This window comes from Haliaeetus albicilla, chromosome 5 (genome assembly GCF_947461875.1).
Source record: "Haliaeetus albicilla chromosome 5, bHalAlb1.1, whole genome shotgun sequence".
NCBI lineage: Eukaryota > Metazoa > Chordata > Aves > Accipitriformes > Accipitridae > Haliaeetus > Haliaeetus albicilla.
The window spans coordinates 3,967,648-3,989,773 of NC_091487.1; the positions used below are offsets into that span (position 1 = coordinate 3,967,648).

Consider the following 22,126-nt stretch of genomic DNA (forward strand, 5'->3'; position numbering starts at 1 on the left):
TGGTCTGCCAGTAACACCATCAATTCACCTGATTGTTTGGTAACTAAACCAGGCTTTCTGTGTTGATGGGAAGACACTATGAATACTCTCATTATGCAATGTGGATCTCCAGTCATCAAGACTTGAGCCACAGCTCAACGAAAGAAGTCATTTCATTGGTCTACTGCTTAAGTTCTTAAGAGGGAAAAATGCCTAAGAAAATATCTTTTAAATTGTGCATCTTATAAGCATGTTGTACCACATTAAGATTCTCCTGATAACAGAAGAGTCCCGCTTACTGACTGCATTCTTAAAAGATCAGGATTAAAATATAGGTGGTTGATTTTAAAAAGACCAGCAATAACTTCAAGAGAGACTGAGGAGAGAGAGAAAAAAAAAAAGCAGAAAAAAAACCCAGCAGCACACAAAATAAATACAGTTCTTGAATGAGAAAATCACCTTGTAGTATCTAAAATAATCACTTTGCAGAAGTTCATTCAGTCTAGGAAAAAGCTTGTAGTTGTTGAAGGCATCAATGGTTTCTACATCACAAGTGCAGTCATCTAAATGACCAGTAACCTGTTGGATAAAAAAACCCAAACAACAAACAAACAGTTATGAACAACTTAGCCAGTACTTTTTAACACTGCAGACAATAAAGCAATTCACTTTCCTTTTACCAGTGAGTCAACTAGTTAAGTTTAACCAGAATTAAACAACATTAAACCAGACTCTGCTGAATTGGCAGAGAACTTCTTTTGATGCATCCTTTAGGATTTGTCCTGTACTTGTTGCTTGGGGACAGGCACTTTTATTTGGGAACGCTTTTCCTCTAACATACATTGATCTATTAGAATTCACTGATGTCAGAGTAACAGGCATCATCAGGCAGACACTTCCATCTCTTCAAAAAGCAGACATGACAGACACATTCAACTAGACTGTGTCACACACAGACACAAAAAACACACAGCCCTGGTCCACACATCAGACACAGTTATACGGATCACAGATGTTTCTGTCAGGGCCAAATCCAGCAAGACACTGTCAGCTGCTGTAACAGCTGTGAGCCATACGCGCTGCCAGCTCAGGTTCCCATTTGAGACTAGCCTCAGTATGTCACTCCTGTAGAATGGCATACAGGTGAGAGCTGGTGTTTGCGTAAGGGACCAGTTAGACAACAATAATGCCACCAAAGATTACAGCTCTCAAAGAAAGTCCTTGCTGTTAATCAACTGCGCTGCAGCCATTTGATCAGAACCACAGCAACTGCAACAGTCTCTCTCCTTGCCTCAGAGAGCTATTTGGCAAGAAAACATTTGTTCTAAATCTGATGTAGAAAGCCAATACTTCTTGCATCATCCTGAACAACTCAACAAGCTGTGTGCAAGCCCCGAAGAAAAAAAAATACAATAAAAAAATGTAGCACAAATTCAGCTATGGCTTTCTGACACGTAGATTACTGTCTGGATGACAAAGTCCCACAACACAGAAGTAGTTTTGCTTCCCCCACGCCCCCTGATGAGTACTTGGGGAAATCACCCTGGCCAAAATCAAGTATTACTACTCATTCACTCTCAACAGCACGCCAGGGATTTTTCCTGGATGTTGATGTAGCAGTACAACACATGGCAAGCTGCCATTCCCCAGTATCAGATAAATTCAGGGGCTTAAGATCAGGCAGTTGTTTTAAAACAATATTGTTAATTTATGAAGCAAAGAATGGGACGTTTGCCACTGTTCGTGATATAAGAAACCCTCTTGCCACTTCTGTCCCAGAAAGCCTACAAAAACCTCGTAGCAGACAGCACAGAAACGATGTACCCCACACTACACCATTCTAGGAGGTTATGTCCAATCTCTGCCTTCTCTCTGTGCATGAGAAAGCTGGAAACAGAGACAAGCAGAGTAAGCCTGGAAACACTGGCACGGGCAGCAACTGCTGAGTGTGACAGAGCGCACTGCCGAGTGGTGGCATAAAAGCTCCCCAGGGGAGGCCAGAAACAAACAGGCAGATGGGGGGTGCACAACACCTAAGAAGGCGCTGAATTGTATTTAAGAGGCTCCCCCTTTTCTTACATTTAAAACACTCAACCAGCCTAAGGGCTGCTGAACACTGTGGGACAGCAAACAGGAGCAGGTATCACCCCTCTTGCAGGAAAGGCAGCAGATAACTGAAGTCACAGGCATCTTGGCAGTCAGACCCAGGAAATGGGCGTAAAATCCTGCAAGCCTCAAGAAAAAGCCTCCCTGAATCCAAAAAAAGGTGCTACTCCAGCCTTCGCAATTAGGGCAAAATATATTATGTGCAGAGAGAAAAGAGCGCCACGTGAGAAACATGAGCCACCTGCCTTGACACATTTCCGGAGAGCCCTCAGATAACTCAGCAAGAGCTACACATCAACTTAAACCATTATAATTAATACTCTGGAAATGAAGCTCCCTGCCCTCCTTCCGAGAAGGAAGGCAGAAACAGAGCACTTGCCCTCAGAGCACACAGTCACATGAAATGGGGAGGTGGGGGAAAAAATGGCTTGGATTAAGCATAGAGCACCTTAAAGGCAAGTGCAAATTTCTTCCTGCCACCCTGGACCAAGGGGGAAAGAATCCAGGCTCTAGACCCAGACTGCTCCATAGCAGGAATCAGTATTTTGCAAAGAGCTTTTTTCAACAGAGATTTGATATTTTGGACTCAGCCACACTGACCTAAGGGGGAGTGAAGGGAAATCTATCAGAGCATGCCAGAATGCCCTGCTCCACTTGAGCAAATCGTTTCTGTTAAGGCACCATGATTTGGAGGCTCACTTCTATTTCTAGTGTTCACATTGAAGCCCACCACCTCACACATGTACTGTATTCTGTCAGGCATTTTGCATGGTAATGAAGATTAACAGCATAGCAATTAAGCTTTCCACTAGCCTGAATCACCCCTATAAAAAAAGCCGCAATTTACTAATCCAGTTACCCAATTTAAAGCTGTTTCAAAATTAAAAAACAAAACAAAACAACAAACGAACAACCAACAAACCACAACAAAAAAACCAACCAACCACATTTTTTATTTCCTGGAAACTTGGCATCCATTGGGGCAGGCAGCTTATTGATTGGGTCTAAAAGTGGCCTACAAAAAGATTTGTGGATAACCTTCAGCTGCTCTCTGTATCCATGCTAGACAAACATGTCACTCCAAGGGAATCCCTGTAAGAGGTAACATTGGAGCACCCAGCCAGCCCTCAACTGAAACAGGATGCACCATTTGTGCCAGGCCTGTCTTCACTATGTCTAGCGACCAATTCAAGTCGGAACCAACCTGGCAAAACAGCATCCTGAAAATAATCCAGGGTGAAGCGCTGCAGATACTCCCACAGTATTCAGGAGTTGGTGGGGGTCATGCTTTGGAGATCTCAGAATATCTGCTGCTCAGTTTAGAAGAACACTGGTGAGAAGATCAGCCACAATGCCACCAAGAATATGCCCACGGAAGCAGCACAGGCAAAGGGGAAGCACTGGGGAAAACTCAAACTCTGCTCAAGTCAGAGGGAAAACTCCTTCTTCCTCCAAGAATTTCAGTCAGACTGTGCAAAAATGGGCAGTTTCCCTAGCCGGCACATGGCCAATGAGGTATCGCTGGCCTGCTTACCTTCCTGCTCTGCCTCCTAAGCCAGCAGGCTGCTGGGAAAAAAAGCTAAGCCAGGCCTGGTGATGCCGCCTGTATGCGGCCAACCTACCAAAGTTCATAGGCAAAGGAGTACGGAAGGCAGCATCAAGAGCCAAGCCTCCTCAGAGATCAAGATCCAAGCACCAGTGATGCTACCACCAAACAGCACTGACCTGCTTTAAGACACAGGGAAGTGGGCAGCATCAAACCACTTGGCAGGGCACGGTCTTCATCCCAAAAGTTCCCTCTTGCTCCGTGACCACCTGCCACCCCAGAACCTCTTTCTTTCAGCCCTGTATGCAGCCAGACACTCACTTGTTTTGGACTTCAATTCCTGCTGTCAGAGCAGTTGAGCTACAGCATGTCTCAAGCATGCCCTGCAATGGGCGGTGCCTTAGAACACTTCCCCCCCCCCCCAAATATTTATCTACATCTTCAGCCTATAATAATTAGAACAGTTGTTTAAGATGAAACAAAAATTGATGCAGTCCCAAACATGTGCCATGTGCTTGCTGGCACCTGTGAATCACTGCGCCGAGCGGCAGCGATGGGTTTCACTCCACCCAGCAGGGGTGTGAGAGCCTGGCATGAGACCGAAGGGCAGGGCTGGGTTTGCCCACTGGGAAGAGATGCAACGGAGCCGCTGGGACAGACGTGACACAAGTGGCTCCGGCTGCTGAGTAAGCACCGAGGAAGGCGTTCGGCTGGCCCTCTGCAATAGCCGCTCTCAATCCCTTAACACTGATGTACCCGCCTTGTGTGTGTAACGCAGGTTGAAACACCGCCACACGTGGACTCTGCATAGTCCTTGGGTTTGGCCTTTGCTTCATCTTCCTTTACCTCCATCCCAGGCCCCTGTCAGTCTGCTCTCCCCTGCACTGCCGGTCTGTCTCTCCCTACCTCTTTCTGCTTCCCTCAGTGTCACAGAAATGTCCCCTGGGCAGTGGATTTAGGGCTTTCTTCTCTTGCTATGGGCTCTGTCCCAGACCCATACACCACCATTTACTGCACAGCTGGGCAGGAAAGAAGGCAAACTCCTTTCGGCATCTCCCACTTGCAGCTACAGCAGGGCACAGGGAAGGGAACACTACAGTGGTTGAGGAGTTGCTTTTAGCCTGTACCAACTTCACTGGCAGCTGCCTGCTCTTCCAGAGAAGCCACACCAGTCCCAGGCTGACGGCAAGCCGATGCTTTCACTGCTACCCCAGCAGAAGCTTCCTTGCAGTTGTCCTGCACAAGCAATTTGTGGCTCTGCCTACCTGTGGCACTCTTTCCAGCTAGGTCTCCTTTTTATCCTTGCAAGCACTTGGAACAAGTAGCTGGCAGCCAGGTGAGGACAGTCATGCCCAGCATCTGCCCTGGAAGCAGTATATGCTGGCCCAGGTGCTTCCTCCCACATCTTTTGCCCAGAAAACAAGGACCAGGGGTTCCGAAGCTCACGCAGAAGCAAACCTCACATGGGAGCCTCACGATGGGGTTAAAACGCAGAGGCTGAAGTGCTGTCAGATGGCACCTCCAAGCATCTGCTAGCAAAGAAGGATCTGCAGCTGCTCTGCACTTGGAAGCTACCTCTCGAGCCACCCTACAGAGATCAGGAACCATCCTAGGTATGAATTCCTGCCCGGGAGGCTGTTAGGTGAACACCAATTCAACAAGAACATTAAGAGCGGCTTGAAAGTCTGTTCAGGTAACAACAAGGTAACTCTCAGTGCCTGGACTCACCCCTAATGACAGCATACTGGCCACAGAAATGCCCCTGAAGGAAACCAGTCCTCTGCCAGACCGGAAACCCAGTCAAAATCGCAAGCTGCTGAACACCTGCAGCACATCTTTAATGCAGCTACATCAGTCTGTAAACAGCAAATGAGCAGTAATTACTAGGAATATGGAGAATTGATTCATGGCTGACTAAAGCATTAATGCAAACAGGAATATCTGGGTGGGGGACAAGCTGTTTGTAAAGTTCAAGGGAAATCTGATATTGAAATGTTATTCAGCACTAATAAGACAGATTGGAAAGCAGAAACAGTATGTGAAATTTAAGTGGTTTTAGTAACAGATGGATGTTTCTAAGAAAAGCTTCAGTACTGGTTAGCAACCTCTCTAAGTAAATGAGGAGCTAAAGTAACAGTCAAAAAAAGCAGGTGAGACATTGCTCTTAGTCGTAGACAGACAAGAGCACAATGCCCATTCCAGAATTATGGCCCACTTAAGTCAGAGTTTGAAGTATTGCTAGAGCAAGCGCTCTCAAAAGTGGCCCTTGTCAACTGTCCCAACACAGGCTGACGGACAAGTCAAAGCTCTTCCATTCACCCTACATCAAGGTTTCTTAACCTGACAAGCTCATGAGACAGCAAGAGATGGTTCACAGGAAGAAACCAAAAGCTATACCCAGGCCTTCAAGTATATAAACAAAGGAAGATAAAACACACCATTTAAGGCTTGCCCTATATTTTATTTGGTCGTAAATAAAAACCACCAGACCAGTTCGGTGCAAGATGATCAGCAGATTGTTTTTTATGAAAAGACAAGGCAGCCCTCAGGTGTTTTTTTTCAAAGGTTAAGTGGTTACTAAGAGTGAGAAACGCTGTCCTACATAACACATTTTCCCAAAGGCAATAAAGTCTGGAAAAATCTTGAACCTGAACACTTGTACTGAAAAATAAACCAAACCATACACTACTCCATAAACAAGAAGTGCGTTGCAACAAACCAATAGTGTACAAAGTACAATGCCGGTTCCTTCTACCCAAGGAAAAAAGCCTGCAAGCCATTACTATGCCAGAATGCCAGTTCATTTAGTGGTTAGGACTTCTTATCCCATACCACACTCCTGACTCAGACTTCAATCCTTAGGAGACAAACTTCACTGCTAAGCAGGAAGTGTACAAGCAAAAACCCCATAGAGATATAGACTCAAAATGCATGCTTTTCAATTCTGTATCAGTCCAGCTTGTATTTAGCATTTCCACATTAAAATCAACTGTCAAGAGCCACCCAGAAGGCAAGCCAAGTGCACAATGGCATTTGTTTTCTCTCTCCACTCTCAATTTGACTCCCATTTAAGCACTAGCATTTTAATACAGTAAGAGTAGGCTTTTCAACAGCTTCCTTTTTTAAAAGGCAACAAAAATAAAGCACTAAATACACTGTACCATCTTCACTCCTTAATCTTGCCAAAGTGCTTGCGCAAAGTTAAGTTAAAAGGAAGCTGTGTAGCAACCGTTCCCCTAAATTTAGCTGTTTGACTATACCCAGTTCTCTCATTACTGCACATCAGTGGAAGTTGCACTGAGCACGCCGGGCCAGATGGTAAGACACCTGGCACATCAACAAGGGGAACTAACCCTGGAAGAGCTCTAACGAGCAGGGGCAGCCCAGCTCACCCCTGGGCATGGCAGGGTAGGGTAGCAGGTGCCTGCTGCAGCCACACTCTCTCCTGGACAGCAGAGTTGGGAGGCACAGCCAGGCAGACCTGCAGGAGAGGGGATGAGGCAGCTCCCAGACATTATAGTAACACACATACCTAAAACAGCCGACAAAAGGCACCTGGGTGGTTAGGGAAGACCTAGCTGAAACACTCACCTTCCCTGCTAGGGGCAGGGAGAGAACACAGTTAAGAAGGCAAGGAAGAGGGCATGGTGCTGCTCAGCGGGCAGAAGTCACCCTCCGAGTCCCTTTGCTCTAGGCAGGCTTTCCCATCCTCGGAGAGGAGTCGAGGCGCTGAGACACCTGCACCCAGCGGTACTCACGGAAGGGTCGGCACCCCCCGCGCCCGCCCCCAGGGCAGGGACCCCGCCGCCGCCCGCTCTGTCCCGTCCCGTCCCCCCGGGCCGGAGCCCACCTGGCAGAAGCAGCGTCGCTCCGCCGCGCCGGGCGGCCCGCGGGGCACCACCGGCAGCAGCAGAACGGCGAGTCCCAGCGCCCTCAGCAGCAACCCGCTACCCGCCGCCATCTCACCGAGCCGCCGCCGCCGCCTCCGCCGCCTGAAGAAGCCGCCCCGCGCACCGCCCCTCGCCGGGGGCGCGGCCGCCGCCGGCTACGCGCCGCACCGCACGCAGCCCCGGCCCGGCCCGGCGGGCTGCCCCGTTGCGGAAGGGCGTCCGGGTCCTCGCCGGCGGTGACCCGGGCGAAGCTGCTGCCCGCCCGATTTCCCGGCCGCGGTGACTCACCGGTGCCGGGACGTCCCGGGACCCGCTGCCGCCCGCGCTCCCCCCGCCGTTTTTTCTCACAGAGCCGCGGGCTTTTTATCCTGGCTCTGCCTGCGCAAGGGTTCTCCCGTCCCCACCGGCCGCGGCCGTTCCTTAATCCCTAAACGGCTGCCAGTCAGCGCCGACAACAAATCCTTGCTAATTCAGTTAACGGCATTTATAATTCGGCTGTAGTCTAGCGACTCGCCTTTGTCGTTGGCGCCTGACGAGCTCCCGAAGGGCCTAAACCCCTGACAGGAAACCCTGAGGCGACGGCTGAGGAGAGGACCCGCGGACCGGGATGGGGGGTGGTGGTGGTGAAACTCCCTGCGAAGGCTCTTACTCGTACCGGACACCTCGGTGCAACGGGTACGGGCACACAGGCACGTATATACACACAGACAAAAAGATAAATACAAGCACGTACTTTGTACGCGGGACGGGCGGCCCGCACGACGCCCAGGCTGTGATGTTGGCGCCTGTCGCAATGCGCATGCGCGTCGCCTTCACGTATGCCATCCCCTCCGCGGCGGCAGGGGGCGCTGTGTGGGGTGGGGCGGGGCGGGGCGGGGCGGGGCGGGCGCGCGGCCCTGCCCCCGGCGGCCATGGCCCTTCCCGGCATTCCCTATGAGCGGCGGCTGCTCATCATGGCGGACCCGAGAGACAAGGCGCTGCAGGATTACCGCAAGAAGCTGCTGGAGCATAAAGAGATCGACGGTCGCCTCAAGGAGTGTGAGCGTCTACTCCGGGGGTGATCGCTGTGGGGATTGCCGCTGTTAAGAGCACCGGGGAAACCCTGAGGGAAGCCGGTGGCCGTCGAGCCGTTGCCGGCGCTTCGTCATGGGCCGGGCCTAGCCGGGCCCCGCGGGGCAGCGGCCGGGCTGAGGGGAGGGACGGCGGGCAGGGGCCCTGTCGGAGCGCTGCCGGTCGCCGTGACTGTTTTCTTTTCCCCTTAGGAGGGCCCCGCCGGGCAGCCCTGGGGACCCCCCTTGCGTTGGGGTGGGCGGGAGGGTCAGGCCCTGTCGCCCCCAGATCGAGCCGGGCTGTTCTCTTTCCTCAGCCTTCCCCCCCCTCCCGTAAGGTTCTTCTGTCAGCTTTTATTTTCCTGATGCAAACGTCCTCTCTTACATCTGTCCTGGCAGTAGCATGTCCCCCCGTACAAAAGTCAGTGCCATGCAGAAGCACCAGTGCCTTTGAATTTGAGCTTTTTACGTTCTAGACTGGGTCTTTAGACGCCTTCTGCAGAGATTTTTCGCTAATAAGCGACACTGCTGTGTTGAGGATGGGCAGGCCCTGGAGTTGCTGAGCAGGGGCTCCACTGTGCTCGCAGAAGGGAGGCTTACTGGGTGTGCAGATCCCCCACAATATAGCTCTACCTGCTGCTGTTCTGCTGTAAAAGGGCCTGGTCACGAGTTACTGTTGGATTGAATGTCAGCAAAATCCTGTGTCCCTTTCCTTTTTCTAGTAAGGGAACAGCTGAAAGAGCTCACCAAGCAATATGAAAAGTCAGAAAATGATCTCAAGGCCTTGCAGAGTGTCGGGCAGGTACGTAAGAGAAACAAGGTCATAGCATCCTGCGGTGGTGGTTGACAATAAACTTGCCTGGAAGTAGCGTTTAAGTCCGTTTTTGGTATCAAGAAAGACTAAGTGGGAACGGTATAGCTAACAGAGGAGCTGTACCGTCAGGGACAGAGACACTGAACGTAGGGGTTAGAGAGGTTTCCTGTGTTTGTCCTGGTTAACAGGGATGTGTTAAAGAAATAAAAGTACTGGCAAGTGGTGTGAAGCAAGAGAAAGAATTTCAAAGTTGACAGTCATCTTCCATGTGCTGAAACACGTTGAATGTTGTTTTGCAATGGTAATTTATCTGTAGGCTAATACTGCGTTTATTCTTTTGCAGATTGTTGGCGAGGTTCTTAAGCAGCTAACAGAAGAGAAATGTAAGTACGCTGGACTGTTATGTTCTTTGAGATCGTGAAAATAAGCTTTTGTAGTTAAAATCCAGCTAGAGATTTGGAGGAGTAAAGAATTACGAGTATTGGTGATCTGAGTATTGGCAGAAGAATGTAATATACTGGGTAGTTCAGAAGCGTAATTCAGAGCAGCGAATCAAGTAAATTTTGATGTTTTTCTTTGATCTTCTCTCGCCAGTCATTGTGAAGGCTACAAATGGACCAAGATATGTGGTTGGCTGTCGTCGTCAGGTAGCTGATCTATATGAATATTCATTAAAATTTTGCTTTGGTCTTGAATATTAGAATTGCTTTTCATAAACTGGGTCCTTAGTGGGATTATGTATTTTCTTCTTTAAGGTGTATGTATCTATTTTATACTGGTATCTGCTTGCCCTCCCTCTTTGTAGCTGCTAGTAGTGTAACTTCCTAGTAAAGCAAAGCAGTCCACAGCATTCGTGGAACCTTGCATGTGTTTTATTCTTTTCACTGAGTTGAAGCTCTGTCTTTCTGCTGGATTTTGAACTCTCTAAAAATTAATCACTATGAAAATTTATCAATTGCGTAAGGTCCCTGTTGCTATGTTGTGAGCACGGCGTATGACCATTACTGTCATAGAGCTGAGCTTTAGATTTGATGTTATGTAACTATGTGTTTTATGTAGCTCTTCACGTATTTTTTTCTAATGCTTTTGCACTCCACTCCACTAAATAATTATGGGGGGCAAGGCCCCTGTTCTAAACACTTTGAGGGATTTTTAGTTGTCCTTAATGATGTTAAAAAAAGCTGTGGCACTTCTAGTCCACAGGACAACAGCTTTTTGATCTACAGCACATTCTGTAGAAGTAAAGACACTTTAATACAAAACCTTGCTTCCAGCTTAATCCATCTTCTGTAGTCAGCAAGAATCACTTAGAGGTACTCTTTGCTTTTTATTTTTATACAAAAGTATAAGGGATGTAGTGCAGGCATGGTTTAAAAAAATGCTTGTTGGTTAATTGAGCACTGAATGTGACCCACTTACAGTAATTAACACCCGTAGATCAGCTGTTCCTCACCAATGCTGCCCATTAAGTAGGAACCACAATACTTAGTGCAAGTGTTCTGCAACTGCAGAGCTGTTGGGGGAGCAAAAGTGAATCTCTAGTTAGATTTTATTACACTCCTCCCTGACTTTGAGAAGTGGAAGCAAAGAAGAATATGTATGAAATGTTAGACACTAAGGTGTCTCTGAACAGAGAACAGCGATCCCAGGGAAGGATCATGTATACTGAGAAGGCAGCAGCATTTTATGTAGTTATTTTAATGCACAAGTAAGTGTAAGATCTTTTAACAGCTGTGACCTCTCAGTGCATCTTGAACCGATTCCTTTATGGTGGAGAAAGGTAACTGCAGTTGAGCTTTTAACACATCATGATTGTAGCATGTTCTCCTATATTATGGAAGTTGTAAAAAATAGAAATTCCTTCAGTAAAAGGAGCGCAGGTGTAGTATTGATGTTAGAGGTGCTTTTCTTTGTCTTTCTGAAGAGAAACTGTCGATCTTGGCAGAATTTTGAACTCTTACTGGTTCTATGTAAAGAAAAAAAATGTGTTTGCAAGACTAATGCGCATATGTTTTGCGGTACCCAGAATCTCTGGATTAGCTTAAGGTTTGTACATGGAAGTTAAATTGAAGAACAATGTAATAGAACTCCAACATACAAAAGTTAACCAACTCTATTTAGATGATTCAGCCAAAATGGTGCTGTGGTGGCCGTAGGAGCTGAGGGGCAGCAAGCAAGTGGCAGAGCGGGGAGCCTACTGTATACTTTGAAGAATTTAAAAAGAGGGGCAGAGGGGGGGTTTCTAGGTGTCAGAGGAATTCCTGGTAAAGGCCCACAATTAACAACACTTAGCAGTAAGCAGGGAGCAAAACTCATGCAATAAGTATTTTCCTATGCCATTGACTGTCAGTGGATTGTGTATTTCTCAGTAAGGATGGACCTTTTCTCTTCCTTTTAGAGACAAACTATCTGAGAAACGTGGGTACCAGTAAGTGTGTTAGTTCTTGTAGTATATATACAGATATCCTTGACTTTCCTCGAGTGTACCAATGAGATATGTTTTTGGTTGCATGAAACATCTGCAAGAATTGGTAGTATTGAAATGCTCTTTAAATACATAACTTTAAGCTTCATACCTTTCAAGATGTTGTGGTGCAAACTCGCTATTTCCTTTCACCAGAATGAACAAAGTACTTTTCTGGAACATAAGTATGCTTAATTCCACTTTGGAGCACATGAGGTAGTCTTGAGGTTCTGCGTTGAAACAGAGATAAATGCTAAGGAAGAGGTTGTGCTTGGATGAGCCTGGCATTGCAACACATACACATTTCAAGTTTATTCTTCAGTAAAAGCACTCTTCGATCTTAAAAGATCCTTGATACCAGAGACTAAACAAACATATCCATGATTGTTTTCAAAATGTCAAAATATCAAGGCAAATCATTTCCCATGGAGTGTTTCATGGAGTAGAATTAGTTTTTGATCAAAGTCCTTGTGGCTGTGCTGTGACCCTGTTTAAATTGAAACAAAATTACTTCCCTATCTAAAGTGCATTTCCTAAAGAATTCAAGGTCAGGTGTTTCTCTTTGTTTTCTTCCCACTGCAGAATAACATAAATCTATTGGCCAGTGTTGAATCTGATAGAATTTCAAGGTTTTACAGATTTCTTAAGATTAGGCAGCTGGAAAGAGGTCTTATTAGTGACCCCAGGAAGGAGGGGTGACAGCTTGATCCTGAACACTACCAGAGACTGAAGAGCCCATGTGTGCAAGGGACCTTATAAATCCCCCTAGCGGGAGCAATGGAAACCTTCAGGCAGTCCTTGCAAACGGTTGTCGAAATCCCTGTTTTTCAGACGCCATGTCAGTAAAGCTCAGAATAAATAGGTAAATAGGTTTCATATTCTTCAAATGTGGATTGGGTACCTTTTTTTTTTTTTTAAGAGAAGAAATTAGAGTGGCAAGGTAATCTCTATGATTGTTGTTCAAGGTTGTGTTGTGTGAGAGGTGAGGCTGCTCTCCTAGACCAGGTTTCTTAAAAACAAAGTGAGAAATGCAAGTTAGTTGTTTTAATCCCAGCAGAATTTAGTAGGGGGTACTGGAATAGGACTGCTAATGTGTTAAAAAATCTCATAAAAGTGGAGTAAACAGACAAAAACTGCTGAGGCAGATGAGTAGGGCATCTGAGGTAAATGACAGCAAAAGAGTAACAACTAGAATGGCTGACTTTGAAAATGGGATATAACTACTTATGTGAAAATGTGCAAATGATGGAAGGCTTGGAGAAAATAGGTTAGGGGCATCTATTTGCCCTTTCTGTCAGTCCAGAAATGAGAATGCCGTTGAGTAGGAGGGTGGCAAGTTCGGATTCAAATGGGCAGGCTGTTCTATGTGTCCTTAAAGGAGAATTGCTTAGTTGTTCTGAAACAGCTGGGTCTGTGCTGTGTTGAACAGAAGGGAGAATTAGATCTCTCACTAATCCAGTCAGATTGACAGCAGTAAAAAAGAAAAAAAAATTACAATCTAGAAGACAGTATTTATTTTCAAAAGTGGCAGAGGTAAGTTAATGACTTGCTGTTCAAGATCTATTTCAACGTTAACAAAAATTATTGTGGTCTGTTAGTTTTGCTGGTGTCCAGTTGTGACAACCAACAGGTTCGTTGGTCTAGGCCAGCTCCTGGATCGCTTCTCCTGAAGTTCATGTTACCATGAAACAGCAGGCCAGCTTTTTACAAGTTTAAGCATTCCCAAAACCAGTGGTGACAGGGGCACAGAGTTTACTAAATGAGCTGCTTGGCAAGGCTCAGTGGCTTTGTTTTCTTCTTGTGTGTGATGGAGCAAAGAGTGCAAACTACAGTAAACATCTTGGCTAAAACCAGACGTTGTTTTGGAGTGTGGTTCTAATGGAAATACCTTCTTTGTGACTAGCTTGACAAAAGTAAGCTGAAGCCGGGGACAAGAGTTGCTCTGGATATGACCACTCTGACTATTATGAGGTAGGTTTCTGCTCTACGACTGCTCTTCTGCTCATCATGTAAAGGAGGGAAAAAAAAGTGATCCGAGTAGGTTACACAAAGATTTGAATAATCAGTTCTGTCATATTTTGTAAATGTTTTCTGCAAAGCAGGGCTTAAGGAAGGACAATTACTTTGAGGGAAGACTTATGTGTCTATCATATATGATTTAAAAAGAAGTTGGTTTTCTTTAAAAAAAACAGTTAAAACTTGGCATTTTCAGCAGTTTTTGAAGCTTTTGTTTAGTTTAAAACTTGAGAAAGTTGGCTAGGTTTGGGGTTTATTCTGTTTTTTTCAGCAAACATTTGTCTTGTTATCAAGGTGGGAAGAGAAGAAATAATTTTCATAGTTGCTGTAAAATTTATTGCAATAACTTTACAAATATGTCTGCACAGTGAGAAATGTCTACTCTTAACTTTTTTCCAGATATTTGCCAAGGGAAGTGGATCCATTGGTTTATAATATGTCCCACGAAGATCCAGGGGATGTTTCATATTCTGAGATTGGAGGGTTGTCGGAACAAATCAGAGAGCTGCGAGAGGTACCCAGTATTTCAAAAATGCTTACCAAATAGTGGGATGTGTTCTGAGTGAAGTTTTTTAGTACAAAAATGTCTTACTGATGTTTGTCCTAAACTGTCATAAGACAGACTGTTAAAGGATCCTATCAGATGAGCGCTTTCCATGTTTCATTAACTTAGACCACATTTTCCTATGCTAGAAGATAACTTCTGAAGTGTTGTTTAAATGTTTTCCAGCTTTGTAATTGTCTTTGTAACAAACAGCGTTGTGATTGCGGGGTGCTGGTGCACTCATACTGAAGTAATCCTGTTAGTTTGGGCATCAGTGCTGCAGGCTGTGCAAGCCTGCCTAGGAATGCGGGTGTTTGAAGACGAGCTCGTGCTGCTGTGAGCCAACTGACTGTAACAGAGAGTGCTTGTGTGCTGTGCACACACCTTGCAGCAGCAGAGAAAGATTATTCTAATCACCAAAGGCCAGTTCGCAAACTGGTTATATCTTATCTACTGTTACAGAAGTTCGGATTGAGATTAAAATGAAGAAAATCCTCTGAAGAGGGTTTGAAGGATCTGAGACCCATTAGGCTGAGGGAGTGCCATAAAGTCAAGTGGGAGGACATAGATAGGATTGGTTTGCTGGTTGTCAAACTTGAATTTTGCACAAAAACTACTAGAATCGCTTTGGGTAGTGGTATTACGACCGCAGCAAAACATGTTTTGAGCAAAGAGCATCAAGAGAAACAAGCCATTGCAGAGCTGAAGTCTGAACAACAAGGGCAGGATTGTGGATCTTTCCATTAGATCAATCTGACATTTTCTTACATAACTGTTTCTCATACAAGATATGCTGCACGTATAAATAAGAATGCAGGTATCTGGAAAACAGCCTGGCAAGTGTACCATTAGCTTCCTGGGATTGCTGATCTATTTTAAAATGCAGAGACTCATTTTGTTTATCTGTCTCTTCACAGGTAATAGAATTGCCGCTTACAAACCCAGAATTATTCCAGCGTGTGGGAATTATACCTCCAAAAGGCTGCTTGCTCTATGGCCCCCCTGGTGAGTCTCCTGAAAGGGTAATGAATGCTTAGTTATCGCTCTCAAACTGTGGCAGTAGCCTTGTTTGTTTCTTTTTGTTTGTTTGTTTGTTTTTAAATGTTGCTAGCATGCAAGGTTGGGTTACTAGTTAAACAGTTTCAATCTCTTGTCTGTCCAGGTACAGGGAAAACACTTTTGGCCAGAGCCGTTGCTAGCCAGCTTGATTGCAACTTCCTAAAGGTAGTGTAATTTTACTCTTGCACTCGCGCACATGCACACGTGCTTAATCTGTTTGCACTCCAGTCTCTTCATTCACGTGTCTCTTGTCTCTCAAAAGGTGGTGTCAAGTTCAATAGTGGACAAGTACATTGGTGAAAGTGCTCGACTGATCAGAGAGATGTTCAATTATGCCAGAGATCATCAGCCATGTATCATTTTCATGGATGAGATAGATGCTATTGGTAAGGCTAACGGCCTGGAGGATGGCTAGAGTCTCCTTTTAACGCTGAAAATGGCTATAAAGCCACAGTCTGTCTTCTCCAAAGAGAGTGTGCATGCATGTTTGTTCAGAAGAAACATAATGGGACAAGTGGTTCAGCTTCCTCCTGGAGCTATTAGAGCTAGCTTAGAACCACACCTGTTCGTATCTGGCTTGGATATTTTTGACTACATGAAAAAGCATTTTAAAAATGTGTCCGTTTAACTCTTTTACCACACCTACTTCCCCCCAGTTTAAAAGGGATACCTAATTGTCTTCAGATTCAGTATTATATGGAGGCAAAAATAAAGTACTGTAACTTAGGAGTTTGCTATGCTGCAGGTGGTCGCCGTTTTTCTGAAGGCACCTCAGCTGATAGAGAAATTCAGAGGACTCTGATGGAGGTGAGTGTCTAATCCCTGACTACGTACTGTACAGTCCACGCTAAGTAATAATACAGATGTGAATTGTTACACTGTGATCTGGCTTGGTAGAACTTTTTCTGAGTTAATAATTTTAAGCTAAAAGTGAACTAGATGCTGCTTTTACAAAAGGCAGCTGCACATCCTGATAACTCAGCCATGCATTCAACTTGGAGACTAATTGAAAGAAAAATTGCTGAAATTATTTGGGATATTTTCTCTTCTTACTGTGACTTTGCTTTGCTGCTGCTTGCTGCATCTTCTTTGAAGGTTTGGAGGGCCCCTCTTTCTTAAAGAAGGAAAAGTGGAGCTTGCCTCCTTTAGTCCCAAAGACACTTACTCTATACAATTTTAGAACTGTTACAGTTTGATTTTCAAAACTAAGAGGAGAAGTAGTTGTATTTCTTTGTTTCTGTACTAATTGCTCTGGTAAACAGGGTTGTGTGAAAGGAATTTTAAAACCACTGGTGACAATTAAGAATTCTGAAGCTAATGGGAAACTTCGTTGGCCTATGTTTGCAAACAGTTTGTCTGGTTCAAAAGAATGTGTCTGCCTTACATAAAGAATTAAATCACTGTGATCAAAGAGCAAGTACTTTGAATCTTCACAATGAAATGTCTCCGTACATGTGTATTAGTATTCTAGAGGCTGTTCTCCAAGTCTAATTTAAATGTCCTGGACTTAGTGCAATACAATCAAAATGTGTCAGCCAACCATTGGCTCCTTTAGTACTTGTGCTGTTTTCATTGCCTTATTGTTTTAGGCAAGTCTTTCACGTTTGAGTTCTGCTTTGCTCAAGATCTTTTTCTCTGAGCAAAGCATTTTCAAGTGTCTCTCTTAAGCTCTTCTTTATTGCTTATAGAATATGCAGGGGGCTGTGGCCTTTCATTAAAAGGCTTGTAGCAGGGTTTTTTCTGATTTATCTTTACTGCTCATACATCTTGGTGAAAATACTTATGCAGAAAATAAGTACAATAGATCACACTAGGAAGATTTTGGGTTTTTTAAAAACAAACTTCTGTTTTCTATTAGTTATTGAATCAGATGGATGGATTCGATACTCTGCACAGAGTTAAAATGATCATGGCTACTAACAGACCAGACACGCTGGACCCTGCACTTCTGCGGCCTGGAAGACTGGATAGAAAAATCCGTGAGTTACTGCTTCACAGTGGCTGGAAGGAGGGTATTATCCATATGAGCTGTGGTTTTTCACTTTTATTAAAGCTGTAATTCTTTCTAGATATTGATCTACCAAATGAACAAGCCAGATTAGATATTTTGAAGATTCATGCAGGTCCTATCACTAAACACGGTGAAATAGGTAAGTAGGAAGCTGCCTGGATATCCTTCCTACTTCTCTTTGTAAAAATGTGAAGAGGGTGAGTTGTTAACGATGACTGCCCTTCTAATTCCTACCCTTACACTGGCCACACAACTTCCTCTCTTGGAATTCTCTTTTTTTTTTTTCTTTTTTTTTTCTTCTTTTAATGCATCCTGATTGAACTGCTGCTAAGTCTTCCTTTGAAAAGGAAAACTGAACATAAACCCCTGGAGCATAGTTGTAAACTGGAAGATCAGCATGGTTCTCATCAGGTAGTTTCCTGTTTCTAAAGGAATACCTTAATGCAAGTAAACAGCATTTTCATTAGTCCCCCCAAAGAAAGAGAAATTGTTGCTGCAGAAGTCTGAAAACAGTAAAGAATCTTTAAAAGTCATGGAGAAACTTACTTTGGAGTTCGGAGATGGTGTAATGAAAACCTTGTTGTCTGAAACAAAGCTTGTCTTTGGTTAGTGGTGGAGAGAGCTCTCTCCAGAGCGTAAGGGGGAGAAGTATCAATCAGATAAAATGGGGGAGGTTTATTTAATGACTCTGTTACTCTAAGCTGACCAGAGTCTTAGTTTTACTGTGACACTTCAGAGCTTTCCTCAAGAAAACTGTAATTGTGATTTGCCTTTAAAATGATGGTGGCTGCCTTTTATTTCAGTAAGGCCCCACAGACCTTGCCTGCTTGTTCCCAGCCCCATGCGACCCGCCCCGCCTCTTTGCTGACATGAGCTATTCATGCAGCCAGGCAGTGCGATCTGGATAGTGGAACGATCTCGTTCACCATCTGGCTGCACGAGCAGCTGCAGCTCAACAGAGGGGGTGACTCGGGAGCAGGAATGAGCTGGGGGAGGGTGAGAGGGTTGAGGATTGCTTAATGTTGGCTTAAACGTGCATGCACGTGACTATAGTCTAAGATACAGAAGAAGCTCCAAAGCAAATCATGAACCTGAGGTGAAGTACTTCATCCTTTTTCTCCTATCTTTGGGCACTGGAGTGGAAGCAGGGTAGGATCATTCCCTTACACCATTTAGCAGGGTGAGATGTCAGATGGGTACTAGCTAAATTTCCGAACGTGATGTGGGAAGACCATGATGTTCAGCTTTGAGATCCTGAAAGGAAGGCTAGAACTTACTGGCAAGGTGGGGTGTGAATTGCATTAAAATCCGAAGATAATGACCTGTTCCAGGTTCCAGCGTGAGATTCTCCTGCTCTAGTATTGGTGTCTGCAAGGTTTGTAAGTTCAGAGTCTTCAGTGATGTTCAACATTGCTTGGTCCGCTGCTTGTTTTTTTTGACTTTCCAATTATTGGAAGACTTGTTTATAGGACATTGTGCTACATGGAATTAAAATACAGTTGAAGAATTTCTAATCTCTAGGGGTTTTTGGATTCTTAATATAAAAACGTTCAGTTCAAATGTTTTGAATTTCATACAGAAGGTAAACTGTTTTGAAAAGTTTTGCAGAAAAGTTGATTTTATTTTTTTTTTTTAAATAATCAGCCTTGCAAAAATCAGAACTTGCTGGAGGCTCAACAGACGCAGTGTTTTAGAGATTGATTCTAGAAACTATAACCATAGCCACTTTTTTAGTAAATATATGTGCATAAAATACGAGGCTTAATATATCAAGACATTAAATGCTTTTAGTAGATGCAGTTGTTATGAGTGGAAAGGGACTGAGTTATGATCACTTGGAGATAAGTTTCTGGTTTTATTACATCATTTAAATGATAAGAACATTGCCTTGATGTGGTTACAAGCATCAACATGAAATGCAAGAAAAGCTACAAGTTAGTAACTTTGGCATTTAATTATATAATATGAGCTTTTGGCTGCAATACATTTCTGTTTTAATGACGGGGTAATACAGCTGATTATTTCAGTTGATTTAATTTGTCAGTCTAATGGACAGCTGTCTATTTGCACTGAAATCACAGTAAAGTGTTTCTTTGTTAGCTAGATACGTATTTTGGTGGCATCCATAATGGGAAGTGTGAATTTATTTCTAATTGACATTTGTGTTTTATGAATAGATTATGAAGCAATTGTGAAGCTTTCAGATGGCTTTAATGGAGCAGACCTGAGAAATGTCTGTACTGAAGCAGGTATTTTCTTAACTCTTAACTTTGATATGCTAAGTCTTGGTTAATGCTAAACACTTGAGCTGTTTCTCCGATACTTCTGTCAATGGATTAAAATGAGGAGGTCAAAAATATTTTGCTGGAACGCGGCGCTTGTTCACTGATGGCTCACTTTTTGTATTCCATTCTTAAGGGCTAGGTAGCATTTACTTAATGGAATGTTAGCACCTGGACAGTACCAAAATGCCAAAACGGTTGCATATTTCACAGTGTGTCACGTGTGTCTGGACTGTTAAGCACAAGCAGCAGCATGGTGACATGCCCTGAAGCTCTGATGGAACAACTTGAACAAAATCTCTTTTCTTTCTTCCAAGTTTCCTTGTGACCTATACAGTCACCCAGAACTTGATTCTTTACATGCTCCCTCTAAGGTTACAGACAAGTCTCTTATCAGGTCTGCAGATAACCCAGCTAGGCATACCAACAGTCCAGCTGATGCGTGCAGATCTGCTGCCAGTTCGGAGCAGTAGCACTGCATTCATGTGACATTGCGCCTGCTAGTATCCCCTGCCGTACACAAGCTGGATCTGCAGAGAGTTATGTGGATTTGTGACGTGTGGTATAAAAGATCTCTGTAGTTCAGGTTCAGCATGATGGGAGATAAAAACCAGCCATACCATTTCTGACCTGGAGCTGGCCTCTAACCACTTGTTGGCTGAGTATCATGGCATATGTTGTACTGTCTCATAAGAACTAGATGCATTCCAGAAACAGCGATGGTACCCATTTTTCTCCTTTTTGCGGAGAATCCGAGTCTCTTAGTACCTGGGTGATAAAATAGTTAATACTATTTTATGCGTTTTCCACATTATAATTTCATTGTATGCTTAGGGCTTGCCTACATTGGAAGGCTGAGTAACACAGTAAATACACACTCACAGTTTAAAGCAAGTTATACTTTTCTTCTTAGTGATCACCTAGTTCAGAAAGGGGACCTCACTGAAGTTTATTCCTCTTCCCAACACTCAAGACCTGCATGTGAAAGTCTACATGCAGATAGTGTAACTTGGATCTGTTCTCACTTTAACTTGAGCAAATCTTTATGTACTGTCTTCTCTGTACTGTTGCTGCAAGAAGCACCCACTTATTGCTGTTAAATTATTCTTCACAGGTATGTTTGCGATCCGTGCCGATCATGACTTTGTAGTTCAGGAAGACTTCATGAAAGCTGTTAGAAAAGTGGCTGATTCTAAGAAGCTGGAGTCCAAGCTTGACTACAAACCTGTTTAAATTAACCATACAATTTGTGATTGACTGCACATGTCATACTGGGTTAATTGTATAAAAAGAGAGAAGTAATGTACCTCTTGATTATTATTGTAAGCTGTTTGTGTAACATGTAGCTAGTAATTTGGTATCACTAGTTGCAAGTTGGCTACAGAAGTGTGTTTCCTGTACAGTTCTGAAATACAATATTCATTACAGCCCAGGTTAAGTAAAATGTGTGGAGATGTGTTCTCTTAGCAATTACGGTGTGAATTTACAAATGTGCCTGAATGGTTTAGCAGACTTTAAGAAAGTCAGTTCATTTCTTGACTTTTTTTATATCGGTATATTTCCTTTCCCCAAACAGTTTATGAATAAAACTTGTTTAAATCTGCTTATCCTGGTGTACCTTCTCTGTAACTCTTGAAGAGAGTCGAGTTCTGTGTCTTCAACATTCAAAGAGCAGCTTTTCTCTGGTGTAAGGATTGTATTGGAGTCCTATGCCTTACATACCAAATGGAGGCAACCCTTCCCTCGGGCAGAGGAGGGCAAGTGGTATTTATGTATTCCTTCACTGCTGAAGTCCGGGAAGAGGATTTAGCTAGCATTTAATTCCTCAGAATGCAAGAAGTAAACAAGTCTTTTAAAATGTTTGCCATCTTCCCTTCTGCTAGGATAACTCCTATGCTGAATGCCAGCTTATAGACAAAAGCATCTAAGTGGAGGTGCAGAAACTGATAGCAGTTTGATATATAAAAGTTTTGATTACAGCTTTTGGGGTAGTGGGGGAAATATGCGAGATGGATTTCCTTTCCAAGTTCCCCTTTCAGCTGCTCTGTAGCCAGGAACTGTCCAATATACTTTGAACCTGTGCCGCTTTAGACATGCAAAATGGTGTACCTAAAACTTCTGGAGCTCTGAACAGAGCTTTGCTTGCACCTTACCAGGTTGGAATTTTGCTGTATGGGGGTTGCCTTTGTGTTCCTATGAGCTGTCTGCTGCAGCTGTTTGAGTAACCACAGAAAAAAGTAAAAACATAGAGGCTAAGGTGTTGGTGTTCTTAAGGGCATCTGTTCACTATGCTTTTTTTTTGCTTTCTGATCAGTTCCACCCCCAGGGCTGTGCATGCAGACTGACCAACTGCACTGTGCAACTTA

The 22,126-nt window shown here is 44.2% G+C and overlaps 2 protein-coding genes across 3 annotated transcripts in view; one reads left to right on the plus strand and one right to left on the minus strand.

Moving 5' to 3' along the window:
- ERO1A (endoplasmic reticulum oxidoreductase 1 alpha) overlaps positions 1–8,464 on the minus strand; it is a 22,784-nt gene extending 14,320 nt beyond the window's left edge. Inside the window, exons 1-2 of one of the 2 annotated variants that reach the window (XM_069783083.1) lie at positions 8,255–8,464; positions 439–558 (exon numbers count right to left, since the gene is read on the minus strand). In XM_069783083.1, the coding sequence (XP_069639184.1) occupies positions 439–558; positions 8,255–8,449 (315 nt within the window). In that variant the 5' untranslated portion in view covers positions 8,450–8,464. Of the gene's footprint in view, positions 1–438; positions 559–7,481; positions 7,653–8,254 lie in introns of those variants that run through there. The other variant, XM_069783084.1, reaches the window with a different exon arrangement.
- Positions 8,396–21,367, plus strand: PSMC6 (proteasome 26S subunit, ATPase 6). Its single transcript, XM_069783085.1, has 14 exons — positions 8,396–8,559; positions 9,293–9,372; positions 9,728–9,767; positions 9,979–10,031; positions 13,752–13,819; positions 14,264–14,378; positions 15,326–15,413; positions 15,571–15,632; positions 15,730–15,853; positions 16,213–16,274; positions 17,326–17,446; positions 17,537–17,617; positions 19,656–19,727; positions 20,875–21,367. Exons 1-14 carry the CDS (start codon positions 8,433–8,435, stop codon positions 20,991–20,993), a joined length of 1,212 nt encoding a protein of 403 aa, XP_069639186.1. The 5' UTR covers positions 8,396–8,432; the 3' UTR covers positions 20,994–21,367.
- Positions 21,368–22,126: the final 759 nt, after the last annotated feature.

Coding starts and splice junctions, on each gene's coding strand:
- PSMC6 (XM_069783085.1), top strand. CDS start 8,433: ATGGCCCTTCCCGGCATTCCCTATGAGCGGCGGCTGCTCATCATGGCG. Junction 8,560..9,292: donor CGACGGTCGCCTCAAGGAGT/GTGAGCGTCTAC, acceptor TCCTTTTTCTAG/TAAGGGAACAGCTGAAAGAG. Junction 15,854..16,212: donor GGATGAGATAGATGCTATTG/GTAAGGCTAACG, acceptor GCTATGCTGCAG/GTGGTCGCCGTTTTTCTGAA.